The sequence below is a fragment of the Schistocerca americana genome, chromosome X (genome assembly GCF_021461395.2).
Source record: "Schistocerca americana isolate TAMUIC-IGC-003095 chromosome X, iqSchAmer2.1, whole genome shotgun sequence".
NCBI classification, from domain to species: Eukaryota; Metazoa; Arthropoda; class Insecta; order Orthoptera; family Acrididae; genus Schistocerca; species Schistocerca americana.
The window spans coordinates 851,199,145-851,211,265 of NC_060130.1; the positions used below are offsets into that span (position 1 = coordinate 851,199,145).

Consider the following 12,121-nt stretch of genomic DNA (forward strand, 5'->3'; position numbering starts at 1 on the left):
GCCAGATCAAAGAGTGCGCACTGTCCCCAAAATCTCGTTACGTGGATTGAAGACTTTGCTTGCTGTGGCAATTGTCTGCACAATTCTTCACATTCCACTTGAATGCATGTTCATTGTTTTTTTTTATGTACGTTACCTGCTTCTCCGGTGATTTTTAGCTTTTGGTATAGGGGTTAAATATGTTTCTTGGATAAGTATTAATTTTTCAGCGTTTTAATTAACATGAATGGTACAGATGCTTACGTCGTTCTGCATGAAATTCCAGTGTTAGTTAACACGTCATAGCAGTTGGAGAGCATTGCCTTTATTTCATGATGCTGCTTTCTACCATCTAGCCCTAAGGGAATGTTGCAGTTGTTAATTTTACAACACAAACGTGTGGACAGGTCTACAGTAGGTTTTAGTTGTCCCCTTTAAATTTTCCTTTATCACTTTGTACTATTTAAAATATGTGATCCATCTTTATTTACTATTTTAAGATGTATATTTACATTTTATAGATGAGGGAAGATCCTCTTAGGAAGGATGCAACGTATTTAGGTGAAATATAATCAGAAATATCGTGATATTCCTTGGTAATAGACAGTTTTCGTTTAGAAGTTGGTACTACAAGAGCGACAGTTTCTACGAATGTAGTGTAGGCAATTCCTAAATAGGAACTGTGAACAGAGTTGTGCGAAACGCAGAGATCTGAAGTGGGGGCGTAGTTATCAGAATTGATGCAGAGGCCTACTGTTTAGTAGAGCAGTTAAAGGAGACATTTTTGTGACTGTGTTTTGTGTAGGCAGTCCACGCACAACATTCAGAAATGGCGTTAACGGGATGTTACGCCGTTTTGAAGTTCCTTTTGTTTATCTTTAACTTCATATTCTGGGTGAGTTTAGTTTGTTGACATTCGAAAGTAAAGTAGTATTTATATGCAGTATGTGGTAACTCTCAAATTAAGCTTTTTTTATAATCGATTTTTGGTAATATATAGTACTTGGTATCTGGCAAGTAGGAACTATGCCTATAGGAAAAATTAAAATTTGGGGAGAATTGGAAAAAGGTAGCATGACAGACACCATTTTTAGACATACGTCATCCAGGATAGGTAGGCTAATAGCGTGGGAGGCAAAATCGGAGACTGTACGTATTTTATCTCGAGGACAACATCCAATTACAAAATACGGTATGTAAATAGCGTTCTACATGGTGCTGTTAACCACGTCTCTTGGATAATTGGTTACTTGTCATGTTAATGAACATAAATGATACAAATGCTTACGACGTTTGACATGTGCGGTAGTGATATTATTAAATCATAATAATAATAATTATTAATAATAATAATAGTTTTTGGTTTATGAATCATTACTTTAATGATATTATGTACATAATGATTACACTGGTTTTTTAAACAGAAATTGCTTAAAAATTTACCACAATAAAGAAGATAAAAAAAAACGTTAATTACTAGAGTAATATGTTTGTACAGGTAAGCAGTAATAACCAGCATGGGAAGCAGACTGTACTGAAGTTATACATCAGTGGCGTACAGCAGAAACACTGAGACATAATTCATGTAAACAGAAATCACAGTTTTTAAACTGATGTAGCATTAACACACATCATCAGAAACAGTTTACTGTTAAAATTATGCATTCTCTCCTAAGCTGTCAGCATCAGTCTTGGTCTTCATTTCTACCCTAGGGATAAGATGGAAGTCATTTATACTTTAAAAGACACATTTTGTGGAGTGCCTTACAGAAGTATAGTACCATTGTTTAATAGGGGATGTCTGTGGCATTTCTGTTTGTGTATAACTGTAACAGCCGTATATTGCAATGTATTCAAAGAAATTACTGCTATTAACGTAACTTCTTCACATGTTCCTGATATTACAAAGAGGGACTTCTAGTATGCTAAGTTTCAAGTTTTGTTGTTGTATTATTAACTCTCATGTTTTAGAGTTGTCATAGTTTTTCTGAAAAGGATAAAAGGTACTCTTTCCAGTGCCACTGAAGTTTATACATATGTGTTTTCATTATATCACTACGTTTGGCTAGCAGTGTTACAAACAGATGTTTGGTGATTGTGACTATTAGTAGTACTTCTTTAAGGTGCTCCATCAGTGACATATTTGTGATTCTTCAATTTCTCCAGGAGTGTTTTATGATGAAATAAATCTCGGGTGAACAGCCTGGTGTGAGTGCATAGGACACAATATTTCAGCAATACAGTACATCAGCGCACCTGATAATGGCAACATGGTCGAGTGCCGAAATATTGTGTCCTATGCACACTCACACCAGGCTGTTCGCCCGAGATTTATTTCGTCAGTGACATATTTGTTTCACAGTAGATTATCTGGACGTTTTGGGGTGCCGATGATAACAGAGATAGTAAATGTGTCTTGGGGTGAATTAAGGCCTCTCTGTTACTAATTTGTACTCCATTCAGCTGTTTGTTTTTTAGTTATTTTGTATAGATTTCAAAACAACAGTGGCTTCATTCTCAGCAAGAACATTAACAGGATATACTGGTCATTGTACATTGCATTGTTCACTGAGCTAAAGTTTAAGATGAAGCCATAGTTGATTCAAAATTGTTAGCAAATAAATAAAGAAAAACATTAAATACATTAGCTCAATGTATTCGTAGAGGTGGATCACATTCATCACAGCTCTTGACTGCCTGAGTATGAATACGAATTAGAAAAGAAAAAAAAAAACCACAATTGAATGAAGAAACATTAGTGAGAGAATAGTCTGTACCCTACACAGAAAATTTGGTAAAATCTCTTTTAGACCTCCATGAGATAACTATTTATGAAATTCAACATTATAAACACTGCTTGAAGAAGACAGATAAAAGCAGTTAAGTTATAAAAGTTTTTTCACATGTGATGAGTCAGACAAACTGCCAAGTGGACTCCAGTCATATGGTGTGTACTAATTTGAACATAGGTACTTAAAATGTATCTTCTGATGATGATAGAGGCACAAGAAATTAACACACAACTTTTTTGCATATTTTTAGCATGCACCAAGGACAAATTGACATTATTAGTGCTTGAAACTCCTATGCCCACTTGCCTACAGGTAGACATAATTTCAGTTTAGGCCTACAGATAATGCTGTGGTGCAATTATGTTATTTCTACAAAAACAATTATCTCTGCAAAGTATGAGCAGATGGTAGTGTTGACTGTGTTCATTATCTATTCACACATCACGATCACCACCAAGTCATAAACAGCAACAATTGCAGTACACAGTTTCAACCAAAATATGTGAAGCTGCTTACATTCCAGAGATCCACAACATTTTAAATTACTAGTCCGCAACATTTTAGATACCTTGAACTGGGTCAACTGAGACTGCCAATAGCGGATGCCTGCTTCATCTTGTGATGTAATAATGATGTGGCATGTGGTGTCATACACATGATAATGGGAAGAAAACAGAGAACGGACTTTTTTGTGTATATTTTTTGTATTGTAGGTTGTGGCTAGACTGATTTGTAACATAACCCAAGTTATAGGTCAGGTTGGAGGTTGAAAATTTGGTTGAAAGTTGGAAAAGAAAATGAATGTGAATATGAAATCTTAGGTGTGATGACATTTTGATTAGTGCTGTAGCTCAATGACATTCAAAGGGAACGGTTTGGGTATGAATTGGTGAAATGATATTGAAGGTATCTGTTAATCCTTGAAGGATGTCATGATGCTGTAACTAATTGAAATTGGTAGACTTGTTGCCCATGAATGAATAGTCAAGTACCGAAATATCCTGCAAAAAGGCAAAGACGGTGGAACTCTTGAATAATGCCATTGAAGAAGAAATGTTTTGAATAGAGAAAAGAACCATTGCAGATATTGTGTGGACTCATAGGGGGCCCTGCTTTGAAAGTGATCACTGCTAATTGATCATATGTGATAAGTACATAAATTTGCACCATCAGTTGAGCTTCTTGTATGTTGGATCACATTCATTCAATTTGTTGGCTGTATGCAACAAAAGTCTTGGAGTAAACTGCTCATCTGCTGCCATTGTGTCTATAGATTTTGATTAAACTTGTCACACATATGGACATAGTTGCAAATATGAGAAGTCTTCCACTAATACATCATGACAAATAGTTCTTTAGTAATGCAAGATATCGCATTTCATTTGTTTAGTCAGTATGACCCATTCTGATTAATAGTATGAAACTTGAGAGGAAGGTTAAGTAGAATTGTTTAGACACATCTTGTATTTAACACATTTACATAATTGTCTTGCCTTCAAAATAGTATCCGTAAGACCTAATACACCTCACACAATAGTGGCTTAGCATTCTCTATGTACTAGAAAATATTTCCATGTTAGTTTTTGTTCTGGTGAACACAAGAGTCACGTTGGCCAGGTCTGGTGAATAGGATAGGTGTGAAACCATCCTCATTTTGTTTCTGGCTGTGAACTGCGTGACACTCCTTGCTTTGTACTGGGTTGAGAAATGGAATGTGATGTTGAAGTGATTGTGCACCATACTCTCATTTGGGAAGAGTGGAGTTCAAATCATGGTAGGTCTGTTCATTCCAATTTAGGTTCTTTGTAGTTTTCCCTAAACTGATAAAGATGAAACTGGGGAGGGTTCATTGGAAAAGAATGCATTCCATTTTCTTCCCCATCCATATCTTACAAAGGCTTTATTTTGTCTGATTGTCTTGTTGTTGCATTTAATCCCTCATTTTTCTTTCCGAAGAAGCTGTCAGAAAGACAACTTTACATGGTTTTCATTTTTATTCTCACCTGTTTTGCTTTCTCCAGTCATAGTGGTGAAGCCCAAGGTGCAACATTTCCTCCCTGTATGCCTCCCAAAGTAGTGTGGAGGTATCTGCTACAGATTATCCTGACAGTGAACAGAAATTGATTTTAGCATGTTGTTCTGTCATGTCAATGACAGCAGAATTGCTGAACACATGAATCAGTATTTATAAAATAAGCTTTCTATCTTAATTGATGCTTCCCTGTCTGTGATAGCTGGTCTGCTGACTTGAGTGTGTAGTGAATGTACTTGTACCACATATTCACTTTGCCTATTTAACCAACAAAAACATGTAGTGGCTTCTGGTAACATAACATCTATCAGTTATAAGAATGAAAACGGTACATTCATTTCCCCATGTTGCTACGAGCCTTGTTTGCCAAATGGTACTCCTTCTATTGGGTCAGAAACACTATTATAACAAAGTACCTTAAGAGTAGACTTAGACATGGTTGGGTACAGCTTGAGAAGTACCCTGTGTTCTGTTTGTAAGGAGGTTTTTAAAAGCATTTTATCTGAACACAAAACAAACTTAGTTCTGTATACTGATGGGTGTCGTTGCGAAATACCTGTGCAGCAAGCAGTAAGTCTTCATCTGACTGGGAATTAATTACATGTGGTGTTCCTCAAGGTTCCATTTTGGGTCTATTGCTTTTTCTTGTGTATATTAATGACCTCTCATCTGTCAAATTGCCAGATGCTAAGTTTGTTTTGTTTTGTTTGCTGATGATACAAACATTGCAATAAATAGCAAATCAAGTACAGATTTAGAAATAGCTGCTAATCAAATTTTCACTGTCATTAATAAGTGGTTTAAAGCTAATTCTTTGTCATTAAACTTTGAGAAGACCCACTATATGCAGTTCAGAACCTGTAGGAGATTTCCTTCCAGTGTGAGTATAATGTATGAAGACATGCAGATCGACGAGGTTGACAGTGTTAAATTTCTGGGATTACAACTCAATAGTAAATTCGGTTGGGAAGGGCATACAACAGAATTGCTAAAGCGCCTAAACAAGTCTGTACTTGCTGTGAGAATGATGTCAGATGTAGGAGATGTAAATATAAAAAAAACTTGCATACTTTGCTTACTTTCATTCTGTTATGTCATATGGGATCATTATTCTGGAGCAACTCGTCAAACTGAGCTCAAGTTTTTAGGGTGCAAAAGCGTGTCATAAGAATCATTTGTGGTGTAAATTCTAGAACATCTTGTAGAAATCTGTTCAAGGAACTTTGTATTCTAACCACTGCTTCTCAGTATATTTATTACTTAATGAAATTTGTTGCAAGTAATACAACTGTTGTGAATTTTAAAATTTTCCCGGCAAATTGACTGTTCAAACAAATTTCGGGCTTGCAGCCGGTCGTCGTCCAATACTGGGCACCTGCCAGTCATCTTCAGGTGAACCGTCGCAAACTGGCGAAAACGTCCTCCATTCCACACTATAAAACGTACTGTAACTATTCTGCGCATGCATCGAAAACTTGATAGTTGAACCACACTATTGTGTGTATTGAACGATGACCGGCTGCAAGCCCGAAATTTGTTTGAACAATACATCTGTTTCCAACCAATAGCTCAGTACACATTATCAATAATAGGAATAAGAAGAATCTTCATAAAGGTCTAAAATCATGTACCTTGGTCCAAAAAGGTGTCCAATATTCAGGAACACACATTTTTAATAAATTGTCAGCAACCATTAAAAACTTGGTTTCAGATAGAGCACGGTTTAAACAGAGTTTGAAAGCCTTTTTGATAGGCAACTCCTTCTACTCCATAGATGAATATCTTAACAGAGACTGTTAAGTCAGCTTAAGTAAAAATATGTTAGATTTCAGTTTTGACAACACTTCGTCACAACAGTCAAGATTAGGTATTTTGCATGTGATAAATTTATTAATAGTGGATAACAGTGTTTCATTCTGTCTGTGTGTTAATTCTGTAAATATTAGCTGTTCCAGTTTACTGCATTGTATTAGCTTATTTTAGACTATCTCCTGACAAATGATCAAGCTAATAAGTATTATATTCAAATGTTTTATGTTTTTCAGACTTTATGTTCCACGCCCACAAGAATGATCTCATTTTTTGGGTCTATGGAACGAAAACTTAATCTAATCTAAGGCAGGTTGTTCTGTTGTATTTCCCCCTCGTTTTATCATTAGAATTTGCTTACTGATCTGCCACTTGATGTATTTATGCTGAGCTGTGTGGGATCAAGAAAGCACTAGTCAGCGATAGCTCCAGATGGTAGGAAGTTCCTTTTCTGCAGCAATTCTTAAAGTGCCTTACAAGCAATCCAACCCATGTGTCTATGTATGTTCTTAAGTAGGGTAAAAAGGTCCTATTCTTATAGCAGTTTTGCTCAGGTTGTGCATTTTCTTCAGTTAAACTTTGTATTACTGTCAAAAGAAACAAAAAAAGAACCAAGTAATCCACTTTTGACCTACTGACCTCCTTGACCCTCGTGTGTGTCTTTATAATCAGTTTGTTGTTTGTCACACTCCACTGTCCGGTCACTTCCGCCATTGCCATATTGTACAGGATTGGTGACAGCCCTGCTCCTTATGTGACTTCTGCCTTGTTATCATCTTCAGTCTGATTAATATTCTTATGCAGCTCTCCATGCTAGTCTATCCTGTTCGAGCTACTTCATTTCTGCATAACTACAGCTGCCTATATCCATTTGAATTGGTCTGCTACACCCCAGCCTTTATCTGAGTCTCAAATTTTTATCCGCTAACTTACCTCTGTTACCAAGTAAACATTTTGTTGATGTTTGAGGCTGTGTCCTATAAACAGATTGCTTAATTTTGTCAAGATGTTCCATCACTATCTTTTCTCTCCCAGATCAGTTCCTTACTTTCTCATTAGTTGTATAATCTACCCATCTATTAAACTATGCTAATCAGTGTTCTTTTGTAGCACCACATTTCAAAAGCTTCAATTCTCTTCTTGTCTGAACTTCATGCCTTCCACATTTCAGTTGTGTTAAAGGCTGCAGTTAAATTTTTATTAGATGTTAAAATATTTTTCTCTTTCAGAAATGATTTTCTTGTTACTGCTAATCTGCATTTCATATCCTCTCCCCTTCAGATGTTGTCACTTATTTTGCTGCCCAAATAACAGAACTCGTTTACTACCTAGAGTGTCATTTCCTAATCTAATTCCCTCAGCATTGCCTGGTTTAATGTGACTAATTCCTCTACCCCTTCAATTTTTTAAAAAGAAATTGATATTCATGTTGTAACTGCTTTTGAAACACTGTCCATTCTGTTAAGTCCTTTACTGTCTCGGACAGAATTACAATGTTATCAGTAAACCTCAAAGTTTTTATTTCTTCTCCCTGGACTTCTAATTTCCTTTCCAAATTTCTTCTTGCTTTCTTCACAGCTTGCTCAGATGTCAGAGCCTCTAGCAGTTCAGCTCCCAGGAAGCTATTCAAGAGAAACCATCTCTAAGGATGTATTAAACACACTAAAAAATAACATGGAACTAACTAATACAGGGTGAGGTGGCACAGTGGTTAGCACACTGGACTTCCATTTTGGAGAACAATGGTTCAAACCTTTGTTTGGCCATACTGATTTAGGTTTTCCAAGACTTCTCTAAATCCAACAAACTAACTAATAAAACCCAAGGAGATGATTCAATTAATGTAGAACAGTTTGTATATTCAAGCAAGTCATTTATAGACACATTACTAAACCACTTAGAAAGTGATTTGGCCAAGAAATGATACACCTGAGAGCTGGAATAAATCAATTGTTGGTCCTAGCTCCAAAAAAAGATGTATGCAAAATTGTAATAACAACCAAGGAATAAGCTTATTGAAGTCTGCATATAAAATTTTTGCCAACATCATCAAATTGTACAAGCAGGTGTTGTGATGACTATTTTTCGTTGAAATTGCTGATAGAAAAACTGAAAATTCAATCCAGAAACACACATTGCCTTTGTTGACGTCAGAGGATACTTTTGATAAAGTCGGTAAACAAATTATTGCAGATTCTGGCAGATGATCATGTAGCTCAGCAACTTATCAATGATATAAGCAGCAGTCAAATGAAGATGAGACGTGGGAAAAAGTAAACTGTTTATTACTTCAACAGTAATAATTGTAACTGTTAATATATTTATCACACTGTGAGACAAAAAGGTCAATGCCTTCATAACAAAATGTTTACAGTTGCCTACAGAACCACAATTGTACCCAGGCTTGCACCTCTTTGTCCTAAGCAAATTGATGGCACAGATATCTCTTTCAGGGCTTCAAATATATCGAAATCACACTGGGTGGTATTGGGGCTATGTGAAGGATGCATAAGGGCTTCCCAGTGAAACTTCTGCAGCATAGTCTAAGCAACCTTGGCAACATGCGGGTATGCCCACCCACAAGTTTGTTCACAGAGATGCCTTTACACTGTTACATTGACATGTTCTCCCAGAGGGCTAGCCACTATTTGGAGGGTTCGTGCTTGGCTGCCACAGGGCCCCAGCCTTAGCAGCATCTTTTCCCTTCTGTACTGCATGTTGATCTTCTTGCTATTCTTTTTCCCCTCCTTTGGGGAACTTGTCTGTGGTGTTATTGGGAAGGTTTTGCATTGTCTGTCGTTGACATAAGAAAGGTCTCGCCACTGTTCTCGTTCCATTTTCCCTTCACCTCTCGTTCCTCTGCTTCGGCATTTGAGGTTCCCCTTTTTCTTCTTCCACCTTGTGCGCTCCTGTAGGTCGGCCCATGCATCTGATGCATAACAGGTGACTGGGTAGCGCAAAATTCCCAGCCCCAGGTTGACAGGTAGGGTTTGCACGTACCCCCTGGTACAGGCCAGGCCCAGGAAGGGGCGACTGCCTGAGCTGCAACCTTCCCAAATTGCCGATTGGCCCTGTCAGGTGTTCAAGATGTGTGAACAATCACCTAAGGTGGGTGTGCCCCAGGGGCAGCTATAGCAGCGGGAAGTCAAGAAAAAAAAGGAATTAGAGCTCTCTTAGTTATAGCAGCTAAAACACTTAATACAGTAATAAACTTTATTCCAAAAGAACTTGAAATAAAGTCATAATAATAAATATAATTCCAACCACCAAAATTTAACATTTAAGCAATTGAAATTAAATTAGCAACATCACCAATCCAATTAGACAATGCAGTTAACATACCAGCACTACAGGGTTATTACAAATTATTGAAACGATTTCACAGCTCTACAATAACTTTATTATTTGAGATAATTTCACAATGCTTTGCACACACATACAAAAACTCAAAGTTTTTTTAGGCATTCACAAATGTTCGATATGTGCCCCTTTAGTGATTTGGCAGACATCAAGCCGATAATAAAGTTCCTCCCACACTCGGCGCAGCATGTCCCCATCAATGAGTTCGAAAGCATCGTTGATGCGAGCTCGCAGTTCTGGCACGTTTCTTGGTAGAGGAGGTTTAAACACTGAACCTTTCACATAACCCCACAGAAAGAAATTGAATGGGGTTAAGTCGGGAGAGCGTGGAGGCCATGACATTAATTGCTGATCATGATCTCCACCACGACCGATCCATCGGTTTTCCATTCTCCTGTTTAAGAAATGCCGAACATCATGATGGAAGTGCGGTGGAACACCATCCTGTTGAAAGATGAAGTCGGCGCTGTCGGTCTCCAGTTGTGGCATGAGCCAATTTTCCAGCATGTCCAGATACACGTGTCCTGTAACGTTTTTTTTCGCAGAAGAAAAAGGGGCCGTAAACTTTAAACCGTGAGATTGTACAAAACACGTTAACTTTTGGTGAATTGCGAATTTGCTGCACGAATGCGTGAGAATTCTCTACCGCCCAGATTCGCACATTGTGTCTGTTCTCTTCACCATTAAGAAAAAATGTTGCTTCATCACTGAAAACAAGTTTCGCACTGAACGCATCCTCTTCCATGAGCTGTTGCAACCGCGCTGAAAATTCAAAGCGTTTGACTTTGTCATCGGGTGTCAGGGCTTGTAGCAATTGTAAACAGCAAGGCTTCTGCTTTAGCCTTTGCCGTAAGATTTTCCAAACCATCGGCTGTGGTATGTTTAGCTCCCTGCTTGCTTTATTCGTCGACTTCCGCGGGCTACGCGTGAAACTTTCCCGCACGCGCTCAACCGTTTCTTCGCTCACTGCAGTCTGACCCGTTGATTTCCCCTTACAGAGGCATCCAGAAGCTTTAAACTGCGCATACCATCACCGAATGGAGTTAGCAGTTGGTGGATCTGTGTTGAACTTCGTTCTGAAGTGTCGTTGCACTGTTATGGCTGACTGATGTGAGTGCATTTCAAGCACGACATACGCTTTCTCGGCTCCTGTCGCCATTTTGTCTCACTGCCGCTCTGGTGGCAGAAACCTGAAGTGCGGCTTCAGCTGAACAAAACTTTGAGTTTTTCTACGTATCTGCAGTGTATCGTGACCATATGTCAATGAATGGAGCTACAGTGAATTTGTGAAATCGCTTCAATCATTTGTAATAGCCCTGTATAAGACTTTACATTTTGATAATAAATAACTAAACAATAAGAACCGTAAAGGTCCTGCCCCCCCCCCCCCCCCCCCCCAATTGGAAGGAACGCGCCATTGGAAGTGCTCGCAATTACGGGGTATTTTCTTGCGATGAGCCAATTATCTTCCCAATCAGTGTCAACGAAATGTAAGCATAATGAGGCTAACGATTCAAAGACCCTTCCTGCTGCACCGCAATTACTTGTGGTCTCACGTACTGAAGATGGTCAGTCCTTCACCACGGTAAATCCGTTTATTATTCAGAAAGGTGTTGATGCAATTGGTGGCCCTGTGAAATCCTGCTCTCATTTACGGAATGGCTCTTTCCTTTTGGAGACTACTTCCGATTCTCAAGCACAATAACTGCTTGCAGCCTTGCTTCTCCATGGCTACCCTGTTTGTGTTGAGGCCCATAGAACTCTGAATTCTTCCCGTGGTGTTATATACACTAGGCTTCTTGACAGTCTAACAGAGGCCGAAATCCTATCTTACCTCTCTGATCAGGGTGTCATTCCCATCCATTGGGTGATGGAAAAGGTAGATTCCTCCTTAGTGCCCACCTGCACTATTTTTATCACCTTTCATAGGCTGCTGCTTCCATCCAAGATCAAAGCAGGCTATGAAATTATCACAGTCCAACTGTACATTCCAAATCCGATGCGCTGCTACCAGTGTCATTGTTTCAATTAAACTAGACTGTCTTGTTGACACCCAGCCAAACGTGTAACATGTGGTAGGGATGCACATGAGGGTGATTGTCTGCCTCCTACTCCACGCTGCATCAATTGCAAATGTGGCCATGTTGCA

The 12,121-nt window shown here is 38.4% G+C and overlaps 1 protein-coding gene across 1 annotated transcript in view; it reads left to right on the forward strand.

Moving 5' to 3' along the window:
• Positions 1-622: 622 nt before the first annotated feature.
• LOC124555201 (CD82 antigen) overlaps positions 623-12,121 on the forward strand; it is a 94,501-nt gene continuing 83,002 nt past the window's right edge. Inside the window, exon 1 of the mRNA XM_047129046.1 lies at positions 623-874. Coding sequence (XP_046985002.1) covers positions 809-874 — 66 coding nt within the window. The 5' untranslated portion in view covers positions 623-808. The remainder of the gene's footprint in view (positions 875-12,121) is intronic.